Consider the following 22,833-nt stretch of genomic DNA (forward strand, 5'->3'; position numbering starts at 1 on the left):
TAAAAAAAGAGTTGTCATTGGTTTAGAAATCTGACCAATTAGAAAGCGTTTTGCATTTATCCTCTTCATTCGCGGGAAGAAGAAAATATGGCGGCTATGGCGGACTGTTTTCCCAAAAGTCCAAATCCTATCTCTCGGCACCGTTCGCAGTACAAATGCAGCACACCGCCCTGGAAAGATCAGTACAGAAAGGTGACTTTGCCGTCACATTAATTTGTTTATATGCTGTATTTTATATTAATCCTTGGATGCACGTGTTTTCAGTCACCTCTCAATGATACTTTGCGAATAAGTCTTACTGGAAATTTGTCGTTGCAGACTTAAAACTGCTAAACTACAGGAGGCAGGATGATTATTCCCATATTCATTGTAGCGTTTAGTGTTTTAGTCTTTGTTTTGTGCAGTCGTTTAAATGACGTGGATCGAAGTAGATTACTGCAAAATGACTGTACTTTTTAAGCTTATCGCCATTTTGTGAGCCAAGGGGAAACTCACGAACGGGAGGAATCAAAGTGAGAATGACTAGCAGTGTTACCGGCGACCTTTCGCACGACAAATAGGTCCAAATTCGATCCAGGAGCAACTTCAGAATATGCGGCCACACATGCCGTCCTTAAATCTACTGCTCCTGAGGTCCGTGGTCTGCAGTCCCGCAGTCGATGAAAAACAAATGAACTAAGTGTTGAACTTAAGTGCTACCGTGGTCCGCAGTCCCGCATTCGATGAATAAGAAATGAAGTAAGTGTTGAACTGAAGTGCTACCGCGGTCAGCGGTCCCGCAGTGGACGAAAGAAGGAGGTATATTCGTGGTTTTTTATATACAGTTGTTATGTTTATTATCACAACTGTGGGACTGTGGTAGCAGCATTCGAAAACACACATTTAGTGGCCAGGTATTCTGAAGTTTAGCCTCGATCCAAGCAATTCAGTATCTCAATGCTGGCAGAATTACAACTTCCTTTTAATATCCTCAGCAGGTTACAGAAAGAAGCGTAAAACTAGAAAGTAATACATGACAAAGAAATCTATGAGAAAACGAACCGTTCACGTGTCAGCTTGTCTAGATGAAATACATGAAAATCTTACAAAGGCACAATAAAAACAGAACGAAATTGAGCTGCAAATTACCTTTGTCCAGCGACGAGGGTAATGGACTAGTTGAAATCTAAAGGAATCTAAGGAAAGTGCTCCATTGTAGAACAAAACTAGCAAGACAACTTTGACTGCTTTAACTCTGACGTTCGCATCACGTTTTTGCAAACACGTGTGTTTTTGGGAATGTTAAGGCCTCGAAAAAAAACCCGTCCGGTCGTCTGGGACAAGTAGATTTTCCCTTCGGGCAAGTAACTTTCTCTCCTTACTTGCCCCACGGGCAAGGACCCAGGCAAGCTGTTCGCGGACTAAATTTTTGATAACAATTTTGAGAAGAAAAGGTAAATTTTAGGCTCAAGGGTAATCAAGTGTTGAAGTAGATGAAACTTGACAAAAATTGTAATTTATAGCGTTGTTTTGTTGATTGCGTGACACGCACTACGGCTCACAAGTGGTTGCCTAGCACGTGATCAAAATCTGCCCCGATCAAATTTCTTTCCAGGATTAAAAATAGCCGCATTGGGCACGGAAACGCTGTGTTTATTTCTTAAAATTTTAGCAATTTTCTGCGAACATTTTCCAGTTTCTCTGTACAAAACTTAGCTCAACAACGATATATTAAAGCTGTAGAAATTGTACGCGAAAAGAAGTTGCATATTGCTACCTCAAAAATGAAGCCAGCAATTTTGTGTTAAAATCCAGGTAAGTCTCTGTTTTCGGCATAACATGCAAGTAATGAAATGAAAAGTATTATATTATTGAAAAGAAATGGATAAGTAAGTCATCAAAATACTTTCAGAGTTCCTGGAAGATGACCTAAAATAGTGTTTCTTTCAAACGAAGACGATTTCCCTCGATTGAAACTATTTTTCATTCACCCAAATGAAAAATTATGCTCTCGCTGGCTTTTCAAATTCGACACTGTGCCTGTGTCAAAACTGAAGTGGGAAAGCGACTTGTTGTTAATTCTGCGTGTTATAAATTTCCCGTGCTTCTCTTCACAATGATTTCGTGGAGCTAGACAAGATGCAGGTGAACATTCAGGGAGTTGAACACGATCTTCGACGAATTAATCAAATTGATTCAAGGCTGTATGCCCAGCATGTAATACAGGAACTAGGAAGTACGTACTTGAACGAACTACTACAACTTTGCAAACTTTGTTTCTTCAACTGGGAGGCACTGGCAAAAGATGCTGTGGGACAAAATTTAATTCCTGGTGACATTTTTTTATCACGTTCGAAAATTCCAGGGAAAGTTGAATTTGATGCCATAAAAGCAGAATGAAGAAGTTAAAAGTTGTTGAAGTATTACAATATAATGGCGTAAACATGAAAGTGATCAGCACTAAGACGATGTACGACTACAGTCAAGATGGGTTTATTACATTAAAACACGCCTGTAGTTTGTTCATTTTGGGGTTCATGAATTATTAATGAGTTTGAAAACTTGGGCAAGCGGGGAAGTGCCCCGGGCAAGCAAAATTTGAGAGTTACTTGCCCAACGGGCAAGGTGGAATTCAAATATTTTTCGAGCCCTGAATGTGCGCTAGGAAGCTCAGGAAATTACCCAAATGTCGCTTGTGGCTTAGCGTTAGCTACAAGCAGTGTTAAAGATAAAAGTGTATTACACTTGGGCAGGTCCAAAACAGTGATGGGGGGAAGGGTGAGGGTTCAGGGCTGAGGCAGCTGAGGATTAAGGGATGAGGTGTGAGAAATAGGGGGAGCCTGAATAGCACTCTGGTTGGTCTGTATAGATCTCAGGTTAGCCTGCTTACAGTTAGCTCTTAATAATGGTAATGGCAACACCCCTTACCACCCATCTGTCACCCCTGACCCCTTGCCTCTGTTTTAGACCTGTACGGGTCCGCAAATGATCCCAGGACCGCAAATGATCTCGGACTGCAAATGATCCCCAAATTGGACCGCAAATGATCCCGGACCGCAAATGATCCTCGATAGGGACCGCAAATGATCCAGACTAAGAAATAAGGAATGGCATGGATGGTGGGATGGTGTGGATAGGGAATTGGCGTACGTGAATACCAGTGTTTTTATTAAAACCATCTTATAATTATAATGGCTCACAACTTGCTTTTTTTTCATCCTTTCGACTAAATTTTGTTGCTTTCTATGATGTTATGAATATCACCGCTCAATCGTCAAAACACGACTTGGCTTGCATTTCTTTGCAGTTCTCAGTAAAATTATGATCAGTGCAACATACGTTAAATATCCTTTGTTAAACATTGATATTTCGGTGTTATAGATAAATCACATTTTATCAGCCATTAACGCTAGTGGTCTAAAGTTTTAAACTAATATCTAACCATGAAGCACCTATTACAGAAGACACTGTCACCTGAGTAGATCCACAAGCCTTGGCAATGCTTCATCACTCTGTAAAACACCTAGTGCATAACACTGGAAATTTGAACAAATTTGTTTCGAAATTTTTCCATGGTCGTATTTTGGCTTTAATTCCTCGGAAATAATTACTTGAGTATTCTTAAAAAGCCAAAATTCCAAGCTATAGTTATGAAGTTCAGCTTCATAACCAAGGAAGGCCAAGGCTTGCCCTTCATTGTGACAATTAGCTGTTTGATAGATGTTTGATACTATCGCCACCAGGATTTCGAGAATGTTTGCAAGTATGTGTTTTTCTAAGACCTCTAATTCAATAGATCGTCTTCACGTGACGTGTTTTTATCTTCATCGGGCATAAGAGACGGTATATTTATATCTGTTTACAATTAGCGTGCTTCGTTTTGAATTTCAGGGTTATGGAGGTTGCGTGACACAAGGCTACGATCGAGTTTGTTGAAAAATATATACTTATCTCATGATTTTGAGCCTTTTTAGAAGTTAGAGCATTAGGAAAAGTGCTTATGTAAATGCTTGTTTGTTTAGTACTGATAATCAGTCGCCTAAAAAGCCAAAGTAAGTTCCAGATGTTTACACTATATTTTGGCCGCCATATTGGTGTACCACGGATGTACACCAACATGGCGTTTTCTTACTGGGCTCTGTAAATTTCTGGGAAACATTTACGACGAACATCTGAAGTTTGGGGAAACGCACAGGCCTAAAACTTGGAGAAGTGGCTTATTTAGTTATCTTCTATAGCGTACATCACAATTTCTTAGCTTTTTCCATTGGTTGGTTTTCGATTTTTTTTTTTTTTTTTTGCATGACAGTGAAAATGATCTGTACCCTTCGAAGAACAAAACAGCAACTGCGAAATATTTTTTTTGTAAAATGGTAAAACATGTTTTTTAATTCATAATTTTTGTACATGTTCTCACCTTCTTCCGATATAAATCCATGCCATTCCTTGTTTTTTGATCGGGATCATTTGCGGTCCAATATGGGAATCATTTCCGGTCTGGGATCATTTGCGGTTCAATTTGGGGATCATTTGTGGTCTGGGATCATTTGCGGTCCTTGGATCATTTGCGGACCTGTACAGACCTTATTACACTATGGACAGAAGGTTGGAGGAGGGAGCGGGGTGGGGGGTGGGGGGCTGGTGGGGCTGTTTTGCAATGATTTAGTTTGTAGTTCTTCCATGAAGCTCTAATGTTCTCTCAGGGCAAAAATTTCAGATATGAAAGAAAAAGTTTCCTTGAGCGTGAATTTGAGATACCATCTCATAGCTAAAGGTTATGTGTTTTTGATTGCCTTATATTTTATTTTATTTTTATTTTTGTTATATGTTGCAGAGGTGTTTGGAAAGACTCAAAAATGGGAGACAAAAATCTGTAGATAGATTTAGGCAAATGGATGACTCTTCCTTAGTGAAGGAAGTAATGAATGAGGAGTGGATACGACTAAGTGAAGAGAACAAGGAGCTTCCACCATGGCGCCCAACCAGAGAGTCTTGCACACCATTTGCTGGGGTAAGGATGATAGTCCAGCAATATTTAATTAGCCATCGTGCCTACCATCTCTGAGAATATGGAGTTTCTGTTCAGGCATGTACATGTACCTCCATAGAGCAGGATAGAAACTGGTTTAGTGAGAAGAGATTGGTAGATAGAGAGCAATGCCAGGAGATTCTAGGTGTGGTCCCTGCAATGTGCTGCACAATATTTCTGGTGGTCGATAAATGACTTAAAGTAACTTATTGTAGAAGGTATCACAGGTTTCCGCCTGCAACCAGTGCTGGCCCTTATAAACACTGTAAATCCCTGGGATATTTCTTCAGATGTACCATTCTTTGATAATTATTTTATGATACCAGTTATTTTTTTATTAAAGTAACATGTTTGTTTTGTCCCTTACCTTCTAGCTTGAACTGGAGGATTCTAAAGATAGTTCACTTGATGAAGTTCTTTCTCTAATGGATGAGATACAAAAGGAACTAATGGAAGAAGGTCAGGATGGAATAACATAGTTTTATACTTCATAGATAAAATTAGTGTTGTAAGAAATTTTTGGCAACTACTCATTCATCTTGATTTTAGAACAATTTGTATAAATGTGAATGTAATTCAATATAGAGTTTAAGAAAGATTTTTATGGCAAACATTGCAAATTGCCTCTGACAATCCACCATATCCAAAAAATCTTGACTCATTCACAGCAAATACAAAATGAGTGAGGGCTTGAAATTGCGACCCACTGGTCGCGTCAAAATTGCCCTATAATAAATTGCAAACCCTTGAGCATTAAGTACATCATGTATGGGTAAGGATTGTATCTCTTCGATTTGATTTTGTGATCTGGCGACTAAAAATTTGCATTTGGCAATTTTTTTTTACCACTTAGTCGCCAAATGGCTACCTAAAAATAGTCTAAGACAGACCGGAAAAGTTTAATTTTTGCCGTTAACATCATTCTTAACCCACTTATTACGCAGCATGCCAAGCATTGTGTAGCATGCAAACACAGACAGATTTCTGGCTTTTGTTTCACACTGACAAAAATACTGTAAAGGACCAAGAGCCAGAAATCTGTCTGTGTTTGCTGGCTAGCATTTGGGTTGACTGGTATGTTTTCAATACATAGCTTTAGTCAGATAGATATCCTGGGGCCTGTTTCTCGAAAGCCCCAGAAACTTTTCGGGTCTGCAAAGCCATTTTTAGTTAATCTGTATCTAAACACAGAAAGGTGTATATGCCTGAAACTTCTTGTATGAAAGGAACCTCTTGTCACATTAAGAATATGCAAGTAAAACAGCTAATGTAATCATAAGGTTTGAAATTTTGCTTTGGCTTTCCAGGTGCGAAAACTTTTCAGGACCTTCGAGAAATGGGCCCTAGAAGCCTAAGTTTAGAGAAAATTAAAATAAACAGCTTTAGGTTTAGTAAATTTGTACATTTGTCGTAGCCTCTTCAAAAGTATATAATTTTCTTTTGTTATCAGAGAGAAAGATTCTTGCTCGATACAATGAAAATCTGATGTTTGAAGAAGCCTCCTTGTGTGCAGCTATTGAAAGTCTGAAAACAGATGAATTTGTTATGTGCCCAGTCTGTAAGAGGTGTGAAGTCAATGGTGACTTAATGGTAGAGTTTCTCAGTAGTTTGAGTTGGTTCGTTGTAAGGTGGGCTCTTTGGTAGCTCTAGTTTTCATGGTGCGGCTGAAGCAATGAGCAGTGCCAAACGTGGTAAACAAACAGCTATGGACAAACTTCATTTAACAATGAAATGTTGTTACAAGACTATTAGTACCTTTAAATTTGTGTTGTTTCCTTAGTAATCCAACTATTTTTAAAATTTGACTGGCAGAAAACAAAATTCTGCTGAACATTTGTGGACTCTACACTGGAGTCAAAGTGACTCCCTGTAGGAATTCTTTGGACTCACAGATTAGCCCTACAGACCTCAAGACTCATTTTCCACAAATCATCTAGTTTGCAACAATGTTCCCCCTTTGTATATACTGTCAATGTTAATCCCTTGCTGCAGTATTCCAAAAAAATCATATTCAAATGGATCATTTGTCCAGTGACCATGATTTCGATTTTGCTTATACTAGTAATAGTTTGCTAAATAAATAGTTACTTGGCTATTTTCTTATCTAAATTGATTTATTTCTAGTCTGTGCGAAAATTGATCAGATTTCCTCTTTGCTTCTAACAGAAATGCATTGCATCAGAACAAGCAGGTTATCTTCTGTGCTTGTGGAGTGAGAATTGATACTGAAGTAAGATTATATTATTTTATTTAGTAGTTTCACTTTCTCTTTTCTCCCAGATGGCCACAATAATACACACACTGACACAACTCACACACAACACACACACAACCAACCATCTGTTAGCCAAGAAATGAAAGAATAAGTAAATTAGTAATACCAGGAATAAAATTAACTTCCATTAGGCAACATTAACTACTCAGAATTATGCAACAATTAAACTGATGATTTAATTGTTACTAGGTAATTACTACTATTAAATAATTTCTCAATAATTTTACCATAGTGACAAAAGAACTGCTTGGTTTTCTCTCTTTGCCGTCTGTGTTCTGTTGTCATGAGAAGAACCAGCAGTTATGCAAGTTAATAGTTAAATAAAGGCGTAACCACTTCAACGAGGGTCGTATGGGAAGTGGCTGTGGATTGGTCAGATGTGAAAATATCCTCCACGCCATTACAGACCGAAACTTCCCATTTTTATACCAATGCCATGTTATGAAGAACTGATACAGTATGATCTGTATTAAAATAATATTCTATCTCAATTGAGGGAATATTTTTATAGCCAAACTTTAGCAGATAAACATGAAGCTGCCCAAAGCAAAATGAAGTGCTTCATGGTTTTTGCATAAGGTGTCTGTTCCAAAGACGATAAGTTTACATTTTACCCTGACAGGGGATGTTGATATTACCTCTGACTCTTGAAGTGACCCTGAGTACTTGTAAATTTTTGCAACTTCCTGACAAGCATGCTGCATGAACAGCTTCCTTAGATGGATGAGCATCGGCATTCTGTTCTGGAGGGGTAGTGATAGTCGCATTAATTGCATGGCGCCATAATCTTCAACAATACCAAAATATTCTGTGGTGCTTGAAGTTGATCTTGGTCTGGGCAAGATTATGTAGGTTTGAGGGGTCTTTTATGCCCTTTGCAAAACCCAAATAAAATAATAGTTGTTAGCAGTAAGACCTTCTTTTATCTTCTTCCTTCAGTATGACGCAGTCAATCTGATTTATGTCAGAAACCAAATTGATGAAGCACTAACTAGCCACAGGTAAATCTAGACATAACGATGAAGGAAATATTATGGGCGCTTTGCATTTGACGAAAAATGCTGGTTTGAACTTCCGGATATTTCCGGTGACGAATAGAACAGCATCTACCAGAATTTGCGAATTTCTTTTGGGCAATTTCCGTTCCATTTAATTTTCCTCCCAGAATTTTCAATTCAATGGTTCGCCTTACAAAAATTCAGCAATTTTCGGATCAGCAATCTTTCCAGGAAATTTGCCTACCAGAATTTTTGGTTGAATGGAAAGCGCCCTGTGTTTTACCCAAGAAATTACATTATAAATGGAGATATCTTTCTTTCATCGTTTTTGTCTGTTTCTTTATGTATTCATTTGTTTTCTGTTTTTTTTTTTTGGCAGGGAAGGACAGTGTTTGTCTGAACCGGAATTTTGTGTATCTTTTGTCAAAGAGCTGGGAGAAAGCAATCTAGTTTCACTGTGCAAGGTAACGCCATCTTAATTTTATTGTAAAGACGAGAAGTTATATACTTTGAAACAGTTCTAAAAAGAATAATTGTTTTAAACTGAAATTTCTAAGCCATTAGTGTATTTCTCTTTTTGTTAGAATTCTACTCTCGTGATTATATTGGCTTTTTTTTAGTGTTCATTCGGAGGCTGCCGTTGCGCGTATCAAGGTTTTAGTGCAATAACAGAACATAACGTGAAATCCTGAGCTCAAAAGAGCACCCAGTTTTAATTTTTTTTGTGTTGGCGAAAATGATAAGTGTTCTCCCAAGGCTTATACGCCAGCGCATCAGAAAGCAAATTGACGTCAGTTTTTCATGCGTCTGTCCTGTTACTGATCATGAATTTCGTCATTACATTGTCAAAGTACGAGGTGATAGCCGGGTGGATCCGCAGACTACAGTGTACTTTGATAATGTTATGACGAAATTCATTGTCAATAACTGGACAGATGCATGAAAAACTGACTAATTTATTTTTTTATGATAGCAAATTGTCAAACTGTCCGCTCTCACTCGTTGACGCCAGACGCATCGCATACATTATAAATTCATATGTCAGTCTGCTTATTGACAATGAAAATTAGCCAATGGGCGCGCGAGAATTTCTGCAGTTATCGTTAAATTAGGCGTTGATGTCTCGCGAGACAGAAGAACACCAAGGGCCCTTCCACACTACGCCGGATAAATTTGAAAACGCCGCTTCATTTATACAGTTAGGCTTACCGTCCACACTAATGCGTCACGAAAACGGAGCTTTTCGAAAACGCTCCTCAATCCGGGGGAATTTGAAAAAGGCCGGCTATGCGTTTTAGTGTGGACGAAAACCTTTCGAAAATGGTGACGTCTTGATAATCATGTGATTGATCCTAACCCTCAAGGATGCACTCAAGCTTTCGGTGATTTCCACGATTGGTGATTGCTGCCGGTGATTGTTGCGTTTTCAAATTTCTCCAGCGTAGTTTGAACGGGTTTTACCCCAGCTTGTCTTCATGACTACCCAAAACCGGTGACCCTGTCAGTTCAATTGGGCCCGGTTTGTAATGTACGGCTATGAAATGATAAAATGTACTGAAACTGATACCGCATGTGCAGAACTGAATGCACTGTTTATGAAACGTTCTCTTTGGCGTTGCCGTCGTAGAATGTTTTCCTCTGGTGCAATGCAGTGTTTTTCACTTTACCGTTTTGCTTTTATTCCAGGCGTGCGAGTTTATGTACATCATTCTTTGATGCAGGAAATTCAGGAAAAGACCTGGCGGCACGGAGGACATTACAACTGTTTTGTTTTGCCATAGATTTATTAATAAGTTGTGTACAGAATTTGTTAGATATTTTTATCAGTTTAATAGATGTAAATAAAGTTATGTAATATCTTGCCACCATTTGTGAATTACAAGTGTATTAAAAGTAACGTGAGGTCCCTATTGGCGAAACGTTGGTCGGGTTTCTAATATTATTGACAAACTGCATTCTTTTGTAGAATGTTTTGAAAAAAGCAGATCGCTAGCAACAATTTTGCTTACGTTTCCGTTTTCTTCAGAGTGGCAGCAAACTGCTCACCTGAAAAGGAACCCCGATTGTCACTGGTCTCGACTTGCGGGAAAATGTTTTCACTATGCAAGAATTAGACCATGAAAATATTTAACTAATACCGTGTTTTAAGGTTAGACAGTTTTTCAGTATAGTATAATAGCAGAATACCAGTTGTGCACTTTGGATATTACTAAATTTTGTGACGTTTCGACCCTACACGCCCGGCTGTCCTCTCCAAACCCAGTGAAAATCTAGGGCCCCCTTTCTCGAAAGTCAGTCCCTGTAGCTTAAGGACCCGAAACCATATTGTAAGATCTAAATCTAAGGAATAGTAGTGCGGGTTCTGGCTCAAGAACCGGTCTCTTCTGTTTCGTTTACCGACGTTTTTATTCGTTGACTTCAAAACTACTACAGTATCTCGATACACCCCGCGAACAGAGCCTCTCAGTTTATCTCTTTTTGCTTTATTTTTACAAAACACATGTACCGTAAGAAAAGGCTCTGCTTGCAGGGTGATCTCGATGTTGAATGTAAACGCGGCAAATAAAACAACGGCTTTTCGGGACCGGTACTGACTACCGGGACTTTAGAGAAAGGACCAATGTTCATGCACAGACTATGCGTTTTACTTACGGCCGGTGCCCCCAATTAGCACAACAGTGCTAAAGACATTTGACACTTAAATAAAGTTTTTTTATTTATTTTATTTTTATTTATGTTGTTATATGTTATCTGTCAAAAAAACAATTATATTTATAAACATCACCACTTGTGTTTTGCGCGCTAAAATATTCTAGCTTGCGGCGAATCATTGCCAGATTACCTGCGGTTTTTTTTTTTTTTTTTTTTTTTTTTGTGCGTTGTAACAAATTGACTTTGTTTAGTTTGTTTACATTATCGTGTAACTTTTCATGATTTTATCTTTGAGTTTATACCAGTCACCGCAACAAGAAGTTTATAGTGCTATAATTATAAACTTTTGAAATTTTTTCGACATTGTGTTTCTATAAAGAAACTATTTTCACATTAATATTATATAATCATTTCATTCTTAATTTCAGTTTTTTGTCGGAGGCAATGTCAGACTGGTTTCATTTTATAAATAATACATTACCAAAATTCAAACATTTCGCTTTTTTGTGATTGCCCAATATAAAATCAGGGCGTTTTGTGGACCGGAAAACGGCCGCGAATACAGACGTAATCGTGACTTCCGGAATCTCACTCGTTTTCATTTTGCCGATCGCTTTGCCCGTGAGAACCTTTGCTCCTGGCTTATGGATTCGCACTGCACAGTGCTAGTGAGATTCATTAACAAAAGCTAAGCACAAATCAAGAAAAGAAATTTAATCGTGCCTCGAAAGTGAGGCAAAGGAACCGCGCAGCTCTCGATAACGTTTTGCGCATCTTGTTTGGAGTTTTCCGCAAAATCAGGAACTTCTTGATCTGGAGTCACCAAAAGGGTAAGGAAATGGTTATTTTATGCGGGCTGTTTGGTGTACAGTGCCCGTTCATCGCGAAACACCATCGTAAAATGGTCAGCTAGGATCGCTTTGCCTTCATGGCTTGTTACAATGGCGAGATCGGTACAAAATTTCCAAGCGGACGCTGGGAAGAATTTTGTAAGGACAGGGCCGAAGTTGCTGCGAGTCAATTCGCGAACGAATTTCTCCAGTTTCTAAGGGACAACCCAGTGTACGATGTATCGGGAGCTTCTACAACGTTCTCTAAGCGTTTTGTGGAGTATTTTCTCCAAGCATTCGATAGCGAGGTACACAAAGATGGATTCATGGATTTAGATGCACCCGATTCGCCCACCGACGTTTTCGGCCCGGATGATTGGGGTTCCAGCGTGCACCTAACGGGAACCTTCAAGCCTCCAGAGAAGAAATCTAGTACAGAATCGAGCTTTAGGTTTCTTGATAAGCTCAAGGACGTAAAAGGTTTTTTCAAACGCAACGTGAATGATGAGCTGGGTCCGGCGAAACAAGCGGACTCGAGGAGGGATCACGAAGATCAGAGAGTGGTACATTTACAAGAAGCGAAACTGACAACTACTGTCAAACGAGAAGGGATCATGAGGTATTTGATGAACTTAGAAAGTGGCGTGAACACGGAGGACTTTTTCTGGCAGAAATGTCGAGTTGTTTTGTTCAAAGCACCTGGCGGATACATGCTAGAATTTTACACGCCACCAAAGGTAACAAAATTTTCCAATTTTAGTTAATCCTTCGCGTTCGTTGCACTGTAATTTATGACGGGGATTTCAGTTTTATCCTGCTAGCGACAGCTGGAAGGCTATCGTTGCCTGCTTATCGATTGATTAATTCGCAATGTAGCCGGTATGTTTGTTTTGTTTCTTGAGGTCGTTGAGGGAGATAATTCGGCAACCAAACCGACAGCCTTTTGATATCGAAGTGTTCTTGTTTACAACTTTTTGCATGGATGGCTTTTGATCACAATTTTACACCGACGAACAATCCCCTCGACGTCAGCTGTGCGGTTTTATTCTGTTCACCGTGTGGTTTTAAACGCGGAAAAGTCCATTTTTTAAAGTAGACTCTCGGATCACTTCCTTGATCTTCATTATGATAAAATAACTATTGGCCGAGCTGAGAAAATAGGCAATCTATTTCCCATAAAGTGATTAATTTATTAGTTTTTCTTTTTAGACTATGAGCTTATGTAAATTGGGTTGAAAATATGTTTTTGTTTGGAGGATTGTTATAACCCAAGTTGTTATTATTTATTTTCATTTTCATGATACATTGAGCTTATGAGGTGCCTACTGATATAATATTGTTTAATTATGCGGGAAAGATAATTTAATTATGCTTTAGATGACTGTGCATTAATTTTTGTTTCCACCATGCAAGTTTCAGAAAGTTGGTATGCACCCTTCAGAGAATTTGAAACCACAGGCCCCAGTTGTTTGAAGGGTGGATACCGCTTTTCAACAGATAAATCGCTATCCGGTGGATAAGGGTTAACAAAACAAACCTTGCTATCCACTGGATAGTGATTTGTCCAGCGGATAATGATATCCACCTTTTGAATAATGCAGACCAGACTGTTACCAGGATGTACCCCTTCAAGGAAGTGATCAATTTTATTTCCTCCTACCACTTGTCCCCAACTTGAGCACAAATCCCAGGGACAGAGGTTTCCCCAAGGAGTTCATAAGTGGTACATACACGATTCCCCTTTGCAAACATCTCCTATAATTTCCCTCACATTCCTTCGTGTAGGTAATTGATACAATCTTAAGGGGATTAGCACACTTAGCTATTTTACATCCTTGTTGCTGCAAATGACGAAAAAAATTAGAAATGAGAACACTGCTACAGGTGATCGAGATTGCGGATATTTGACAGTGGCAGTGAGGTCAAGCTCTCAGTCAGAATTTTATCTTAAGATTAATTTATTTTTCTTCAGTCACCAAAGCCAAAGACAGGAATATTTTGCTTCCTTATTCACGAAGCAAGACCTGCGACGGAGTTGGAGTTACCAGGCGGAGAAAATGTATTTGTTATCAAGGTGTGTATTGTGTACATGTATGTAACAGGTAAGTCCAACTATTACAGGATTATCCCTATCCTTGTTCTATGGGAGCAGATTGAGAGTATCTTGCTGAAAAACACAACCCAATAACTCTGGTCAGGGCTCACACCTGGGCTGGTTGATCTGTGCTCCAGTGCATCGCCTATTAGGCCAGCATTCATCCCTGTTTGGGAAGCAAAGGAAGACATAACGGTTTCCACCGTTTTCTTTTTGAAGAAATTGGTCAGAATTTTTCCCAACTGACTGTGGGAAATGAGCAACAGGTTGAGTTCACAACCTTGGAACTGCACTTAAGGAATAGAGCACTTTTTCCGTGTTTACAGAGCCTCATCTAAACACGAGGAGGGTGGGGAGAATCCAAGACAGGTATTCAAACCCGAGATGTAGTCAAAGGTTTCGATAACTTTCGAGAGGAGGATGAGGAGAATTTGAGGAGAATGTGGAGGGCGGGGAGAGTTCAAGACAGTGAGGCAAACCCGAGATGTAGTCGAAGGTTTGTATAACTTTTGAGAATTCTCCCAACCCTCCTAGTGTTTAGATGAGGCTATGTAAACATGAAAAAAGTGCTCTATTGCTTTTATAAAATAATTCTAAAAAATACGCGCAAATCTAAAGCGTCTCAACTTTGTTTACGTACTCTTATCTAAACACACTTATCAACCAATGATAGTGCACGTAGTAGCTCAGTTATTTTATAAATAGAAATTGAAAATGTAAGTTGCACCTTAAATGAACTGAGTAGATTTGAATTTGGAAACACAGTTCTTAGTTTGGTAATGTGAATGCAACCTGTTGCTGCAACAGAAGACCGACCCTTGATTATCATAAGGTGTAGTGTCTTGTACTGTGGAGTATTAGTAAACATTCTTTTTAATAAGTGCTAAATTGGGTAAATTGTATTAAACTCTTAGGCAGTGAACAAGAGGGAGTACATGTTAGCTGCGAATCAGAAAGAAGAGATGGATGAATGGCTTGCTGAGATAGGCAAGTGTATGGAGGAAGATCAGGGTTCAACTAGTCAGAGGTAAGAGATTGAAATATCTGTAGTGAATTCATCAGCAATCTAGATTAAAGCAAAATTAGAGTAATAGTCAAAGCAAATTAGAGTAATAGCACAAGTAATTTCAAAATCGGACGAGCAAGAAGCATTAGGCTGATTTGAAATTACAAGCACAATTACTCTCTGAATTGTACAACACGAAGTCCAGTTACTAATTAATCGTATCTATAACAAATTTTGGAATTTTAAATGTCTTTTGAGGACTTCTTTTCAGCGAAAATGTCTGTAGCACTTTTCATAAGTTTTGAAAAATGCAGGAAACATTGCGACGGAAGCCATTAAAGCACACATAACTGACGTGCAAATCATGTGGGTATCCAATTGCAGGTATCCAATTACAGAGAGTTCAAATTGGATACCTATAACTGGAGACCCACGTGATTGCGCACTGATTATGTGACTAATGGGCGTGCGGAGAACCAATCACAATCGAGAATTTCATTATAGATACAATTAAAATAATAATTAGTTTACATATGGTGTTTCTATCTACATATACAGAATGGTTTAGGTCCCAAGAAGTTCATTCTCCCATTAAGCCCCTCCTTAATTCTTATCTCGGGTAAGGTACATTTCTATGTGAATCTATGCCGACTCTCCGGGATTATCCAGGAGTCACCCATAGCGACCAAATCTCCCACTCTCCTGAATGGGTCAGCAAATCTCCCAGATACAAAGGATGGTGTTTTTAATTAAAGGGCATGTTTCCTCTCTTGTTATGGTCTCTTTTGGGACATTTCACGGGATATTTGACCTGCCTATGTGACCAAATTGATGGAACTCTGTTTTGTACCACAAGAGGGGCAAAATCAATGATCTCCTGGATTTAAATTTGTTCAGCTTTGCATCTCTGTATGTACAAATTATACATGTAGTTCACACCCACCCCCACTTTCCTGGACCCTTTACCTGTGTGTACATGCCACTGGTAGTGGATAAAATAAGCACATAAAAGACATAAACGTTCCTATATTCTGCTTATCTGTGGGTAAATTAATTATTCCTATTGCTGTGTTCAGCAGCCCATCAGCTTCTGGTTCTGAAGAGAGAGGGGCAGAGGCAGCTCTCCCTCCCAGCAGCTCTTCAGATACAAATACAGAGGCAGGAGGCAAACTTGGTAACAGTCAGTCACTAAGAGTCCGAATGGACAGTTACCCAGCTGGTAAGCAATACCTCAAAATAGTAAAATTATTCTGGGCTTGCTGGTCCTTTTCGTTCTACTATTGCACGAGGACCTGTTAGGCATATACAGGCACTGGGAATGAATTGAACCTAGTTCCCTTTAGCCTCTGGAGACACCAAAGAGCATGAGGTACCTACTCTTATCAAAAGTATGTTGTGGGATGTGTGCTGGCATCACAATGTTTGGGGGACTTGCAGTCATGGTGGTGTTCGTTCAACAAATTTTCTGAAGATGAAGGATTGCTGACACCGTCTACTTGTATTTATTGCCATGGGTAATTCAAATTCTTACCACAACCCAAAAACTATACCATACAGAATTTACTCAATTTCACATTTAAGGATTATTAGACTGATACATAACTGTGAGACAACCCCAACACTATTACTGACAGAACTTAGTCAGCTTTTGTTAGAGATGACCTTGTGAGGTAAATGTATCGCATCAGATGGCAACCTCTCACACCAAAATGAGGCCACATTGTCATCGTCATCGTCATCATCATCCATACAAAAAAGTTGTCACTGTGGAATGGTTGAAAATATTCAATTTTGAGCTTACATATAACTGCGCCATTTAACATTTGATTTCCAGATAAGAAATCTACAGAGGCAGTAGCGAATTTAGCAAAAAGAAGGAATGTTTACACTCCCTCGTCAATCCAAATACACAACAGATCTTCAGGATCCTTTTCCTCTTCTCATGGGCCACAGACCCCTACATTTCAAGGTCTGGTGTAATATTAATGTAAATGTATCATCTTAATGTTATAATTTACAGCTGTACAGTGCTACTGGGTATACAGTGTGCATGCTGGGTGAATGCAAATTTGTAACTTTGGCTCCATCAATATTGTCAGTTATTTAAACCTAATCATGCGTTGGTGGCATATGAGGTTGAGCCAATATGTTTCTTACATTAATTTGGCAACGTATACATTTGCTGGCAACACTTTCATGTACCAGGATGATATATAAATTATATAAACATTTACTGCACCCATTTACTGTGTCCAGAACGCAAGTAATGTGAGGCTAGTTTCTTGATATTGCAAGAAATCAGGACATTGTAGAGATTTGACTGGCTAAATACAATTTCTTTTTGGCAAATTGTAGCTGACAAGTATTATTAATAATATTGATCCTAGTAAATTTAGTCAATTTTATGCCATCACTCTTGGACTTGAAAATCTTTTGAAAGAATATCAGTTACATGCACATAAAATTTACAGATCGAAATTATTTTGTTTACGATTGTATTGCAGAGGATTTACCTCGTGGTCGTCCTCCTCCTGAGCTGCCTCCAAGATCACCCACTAGCACAGATTCAGCACCACCCCTCCCACCAAACCAACCTGACCTACTACGGCAGATTTCTGCTCAAGGGTCACCACAATCAAGTAGTGAAGGTAAAATCAGTGTTATGTGACATGCAGTGCCAAGTACTGTTCTTATCAAGACCTTTTCTAAAACTTTTTAATCTGATGGTTGCTGGGAAATATAGACTGCTGGCTGCTGGTTTTTTCTTTAAGTGTCACTTAGACGAGTGTTAAGTCATCGCGCAATCATCACGAACGCAAAAGGGCGGTATGGTGGTATGAGCAAAAGTGTGGTATGACAATGGCCGAGTAGGGAAGAAGGCGAGACAAGGGTGGTAACAGACTGCCAGCAGTCTCTTGGAAATGTGGATGTATACACATGCAGTTTTGTTTGTCAAATTATAACTGCCTTACAAATTAGCCCAGCTATGATAATATTATATATGTATGCTGGTCTGTTTTGGCAGTGTTATGTGTGGCCACACAATGAGGATCAATTTACTGTTATTCTGTTCGGTATTCATTATTCTTGATGGAGACATTCTCATGTACAAGTTGTTTGGACATTCTGGCAATATCTTTGGAGAAAAGCAATATTCATGTCTAGAAGTTATTTGCAATGGGCTTCTTTCGTGACCTTTTACCCAGACACATTTCTTTGAAAGTTGTTGCAATTTTGCAAGAAGTATTTGAAGATCATCATAAAGTGCTATGAACTAAAAAACTAAAGTAGAATAATTATTTGGTTTCAATTCACAAAGTGCGCGGGTTCAAAAATTTGTATAAAGCTGTTTACATATTCTAAGATGTGAGAAACGGCCATATTCCGACGGGAAGTTTGATGAATATTTTGATAGACTGTTGTCTGACTCTGAATCAGAAGAAACCAATTTTAAACTACATGTATGTGACAAAAGCAACTTTATCGGATGGAACCAGCGCCAACAAAATGCCTGTTGCTTCGAGACTAGCTTCGTGACCTCAAAAGGTACCGCTTTTTGCATGCTCTGTCAAGAAAGCCTAATCTCTCGCAAATCCACAGCTGGATAGAACAGTTACTTTTACAAAACTCTAGGCAAAGTCATTATGTAAAAATAAGTACAAGCGACAAATTCATTTGAGTAAAACAATAAAAAATGTTCATCCCGACTGGCGAGTTAAATTGTTTACACACAGGTCTAGCGACGTTAGGTTCGCGTCCCACACGATAATATAGGACTCGAATTCTGAGTTTTTCTGTCTTGATAAGGAAGTGATAGTTTATATCACTGAGTTTTGTTTTCAATGCTCACCGTGGAAATAATTTTATTAATGTTTGTCTTGTCGATGACTGATGAAATCGGCACTTTGTGATTCGTTTTTTCTAAAAATTGTGAGTGTAAGACTAATAATGGTTTGGCACGATTATGTGTTTCTAACATCGGACTGAAAGCTACGCTATTCGTTCGTTAGAAGTCCTTAGATGTAAACCGTTAGACAACCGTTAAACGTCCCAAGATGTAAACCATTAGACAACCATTAAACGCCCTTAGATGTAGACCGTTGGACAACCGTTAAACGGCTCCAGTCATCCGTTAGAACAAATTGCGCAACCGTTAGAACGTTTTCTTCATCCGTTAGGCATACTTAGTTAGCCGTTAGAACATTAGGAGAGAGTGTTAGAACACTTTGATCATCCGTTAGGCACACTTAGATAACCGTTAGAACGTTAGGACAAAACGTTGGAATGCTGTGAAGGCCGTTAACTATCCATTAGCTATCCATCTGTTAGCGCCCATTTAACAGATAAGCGTTAAGGTACATTTTCCCATTCACGGTCACAAATAATTAAGTCTTTTATGGATGCAGTCTTTGTTTTAAAAGTATACTGTTTAAAACGTTCCCCTGTAGCTCACTCTCCAACACAATCTGAGAACCTTTAAGTGTACTTATATTGGATAGATGTTCATTGTACATGAATTAACTTTTTGTTTTGACGTCACATTTTTTTTTATTTTCACTCTTCTTGATTTAGAGAATCCAGTATGGGTCACAGCTTCTATTGAAAATCATCCACTGGCTAATTACCCATGGTTCCATGGAACACTGCCCAGGATAGAGGCCTCGCACCTGGTGTCTCAGGGAGGCCAACAATGGCATGGGATTTTCCTTATAAGACAAAGTGAAACAAGAAGAGGAGAATATGTTTTAACATTTAATTATCAAGGGAGGGCAAAGGTGTGTATTTGCAGTATGTGTTAAAACCCCTTAATTTTGAAAACACCTGAGGTGACCATGGCTAACAGTTAGCCACTACAGCGTAGCTATTGTAGGTGTCCTCACATTCTGCTCTCTGTCAAGATATGCTTCTGCAACAGTGCCCAGTGATAAATCTACTGGTATCAGGGTGAGTGGCTGAGGGCACCTCCCCCCCCCCCCCTTTGCTTTGCATGTTTTCTTCTTTGTCTCCTCTGTTGTAGGAAGAAAGAACCTTACTCCACTCTACCCCTTCCCCCCCCCCCCCCCAACTCCTCTCCTCTTTTTCAGCATGTTTTGTTTGTACTTCAAACTACCCTTAGCTGGGTTGATAAATTTAATTCTCATTTTCAAAACAAAGTTACTTACTGTTATTTTCTTTGTACAAACACTTGAAATTGACAGCACCTCAGACTCGCTCTGAATGTAGAAGGCCAATGTCGCGTTCAACATCTCTGGTTCCAAAGCATTTTTGAAATGCTGGAGCACTTTCGAGCCAATCCAATCCCCCTGGAAAGTGGTGGACCATCTGACGTAATGCTAACAAACTTTGTGGTGTATGTAAATACTGGTTCACCTCAGCCTGGGAGCTCCTTACAACGTGCGCATGTGGGTAATGGTGGAGAAGGGCTGCGACGTTCACACAGCCTCCAAGCAAACAGGATAACAAGAACAGCAACTATACAAGGCGGCTCTGTTAGGATAACAACGAGTGCTTCTAATAGCCATGGACATTCCAGGGCAGTTGAAAATGCATATGCCTTTGTATAAAGTTGCAGGCTGCAATAATTGCTCTCTAAAGCTCTCTATCTCTGTTTCTGAATTTTCAGAATACATTTAACTGTAACCCTTATTTAATATGAACACAATTATGATGGTTTCACCATGGACAGGTTTAGCTGATGTGAGCATTACATGTAGCTCAAAGGGCTCTGATGTGTACAAGAAGTGCTCGTGCTAATAAATACTGATATGAGAGGACAGCAAACTTTTTTGGCTGGGAATCACAACAAACTGCCAGGGATTAGGAGAATTGACACTTAACTTTTCTGGGAAACGTACAGTGTAGGTCTGCTTAGACCATAGGGATCTGAGAAATCAGTAAGATCTATTTGGTACATCATGAACAATGCGCAAGAATGAGAAAAATTTGCAGAACAACGTGCTTCATTATGATATCACTCAAATAGCAATTTACATTATTATATTATGGACACTCTTTGTGAACATAATTGTCTATCATAAAATAATGCTGAAGGACTTTCTGTTGGTCCGATCAAATCAAGGTTGTTCATGTGACAATGTTTATTGTCATCTTCTCAGCAAACTGCATATGTGTGATTATTTTCAGAGGTAGAAATCTACTGACAGTAAATTTAACAATGAATGCCAATCAAATATTGCTAGCAAATGGGGTTTCAGCAAAGAAGAAGGAAATATCTGATGTTAACTAACTAAGCAATGGTACATTGAACTGTACATTGTAGAAAAGCCAGAACAGCAGATGACCATTGTATATAAAATTTTTATGAATGTTTTAGCAAAGTCTTTAATTATTTAATTTAGTCAAAATCCACTGCCCACCAAGCTGGTATTACTTTGATTTAGTGGCAGTTGGTCAGAGGTTAGGAGGAAAATGAATCAAGTACTTTGTGCATTTGCTAACATTTTTGAATTTCTTTATTTATGGCTCATTACATTCATATCTGTTGCATGATTTTAATGAAGTTCCATTTAGAAAAAGCTCCATCTTCTATTGTATTGTGGGAATTGTTTCCTCTTGATCAGTCTGGCAGTCTGATGGCAGTGAATGAAGTTAAATGAATGATATGTCTTAAAAGTACTGAAATAGACAAACATATCCAACATAGGCTGGACTGTAGAATGATTAGATCTGATGGTTTGGTTAACCTTTCCAAATTTGAATCATAACTCTAATCAAAACTACTCTGAACAAACTAAAGTAAAATTTTGTTTAGTTTTAAGTGGAATGCTTCAACTGTTTTGACTGTTAAGGGGTTCTTGAATTGGAAGGTTCACTTGGGCCAGAAGAAAAAAGACATTACAACCACTAATTAAAAGTTCCACTGTACTTCATGTAACTTCAGGATACTGTATTTAACACTGTTGCCTCATTCCATTCTTTAATGTGTTTGTTTGATTACTTTTTTTATCAAATGTACTCACTGGATTTTAACAGTGAATAATGTTAGAAATATGGTGTTTTAAAAAGCATTTTGTAATAGTTACTTTATAGTAAGATTTTTTAAGAAAAATAGAGATTTGAATTTTTAAAACAATTGTCATGCCTCAGAATTGATTTTTTATCCAACTCTCGTCTTTTTTTTCCAGGTTTAACGTATATTAATTATTTGCAATATTGTGTTGGGTTGGCTGAAAAGGTTATCCACAACTTAAGCTAGTAGGCTATGCATGAGAAGAAAGGCTGTCATACAGACAGTAAAAATCTGTTAAACGTTTCCAAAAGTCCTTAGTTGAAATTGGTTTAGCAGAGAAGTATGAAGGACTTTACCTTCTAGAAAGATTTATTGTCACACTCGTGCAATCTTTAATGAAGAAGAGATTTCAAAATATATGTGATAAGCCAAGGGAAGAGCTGTGTGGTTGGCTTGAGATGAAGAGGAATTATAGTATTATTATTAAAAAAAATAATAATTTAAGTGGAATAATAGAAAAATAACTTTGTTTGGAATAGTGGTGTTTGTATAATGAATGTAATTTAAGGACAAAATCTTCTACGTACACAACAGAATTATGCAAATTGCATTACTTGGAGTAGAATTTGCTTTTTACCCACATCACAACTTCTTGCTTTCACACTTGTTCAACCTCTTTGGCTTTTATTAACTCAAATGCTCAGCAATCTTAAGAAAGAAAAGGTCTGCTTTGTGAACACTAGAAGGAGTTAAGGGAATGAATGGATATTTCGCTATTCTTCCTCTTCATACACTGGGAGTTTAACACAATTTAATTTACAATAGACATTAATTTGTATTTTTGATACCTGCCTGTACAGTTGTACCAGTAAATTAAAATTATAATGCCTTTTCAAAGAAGTTGTTGGAGTGTATTTATCTGTTGCATTATGATGGGGTAATTTACATGGGTTTTTGGCCCCGTGTGAAGTCAATTTCTTTTTTTTGCATGTTTATGGA

The 22,833-nt window shown here is 38.5% G+C and overlaps 2 protein-coding genes across 3 annotated transcripts; both read left to right on the forward strand.

Annotated features, from left to right (window-relative positions):
• The first annotated feature begins 41 nt into the window (after positions 1-41).
• Positions 42-10,149, forward strand: LOC110066952 (RPA-interacting protein A-like). The gene is made up of 8 exons (XM_089280086.1): positions 42-192; positions 4,814-4,990; positions 5,383-5,467; positions 6,459-6,573; positions 7,175-7,238; positions 8,223-8,284; positions 8,661-8,745; positions 9,968-10,149. Exons 1-8 carry the CDS (start codon positions 88-90, stop codon positions 9,995-9,997), a joined length of 723 nt encoding a protein of 240 aa, XP_089136212.1. The 5' UTR covers positions 42-87; the 3' UTR covers positions 9,998-10,149.
• Positions 10,150-11,098: 949 nt separating this feature from the next.
• On the forward strand, positions 11,099-22,734 carry LOC110066943 (SH2B adapter protein 2-like). 2 transcript variants are annotated; one of them, XM_089280085.1, is made up of 8 exons: positions 11,099-12,500; positions 13,736-13,837; positions 14,773-14,885; positions 15,944-16,083; positions 16,699-16,833; positions 17,369-17,512; positions 19,437-19,639; positions 20,063-22,734. In XM_089280085.1, exons 1-8 carry the CDS (start codon positions 11,862-11,864, stop codon positions 20,426-20,428), a joined length of 1,842 nt encoding a protein of 613 aa, XP_089136211.1. In that variant the 5' UTR covers positions 11,099-11,861; the 3' UTR covers positions 20,429-22,734. The 2 variants fall into 2 exon arrangements, with proteins under 2 accessions (XP_089136211.1, XP_089136210.1); XM_089280084.1 differs by having other exon boundaries at positions 11,100-12,500; positions 15,941-16,083.
• The last annotated feature ends 99 nt before the right edge of the window (positions 22,735-22,833 follow it).

The sequence above is a fragment of the Orbicella faveolata genome, unplaced genomic scaffold (assembly GCF_042242905.1).
Source record: "Orbicella faveolata isolate gen_17 unplaced genomic scaffold, um_ofav_v1 contig_47, whole genome shotgun sequence".
Classification (NCBI taxonomy): Eukaryota; Metazoa; Cnidaria; class Anthozoa; order Scleractinia; family Merulinidae; genus Orbicella; species Orbicella faveolata.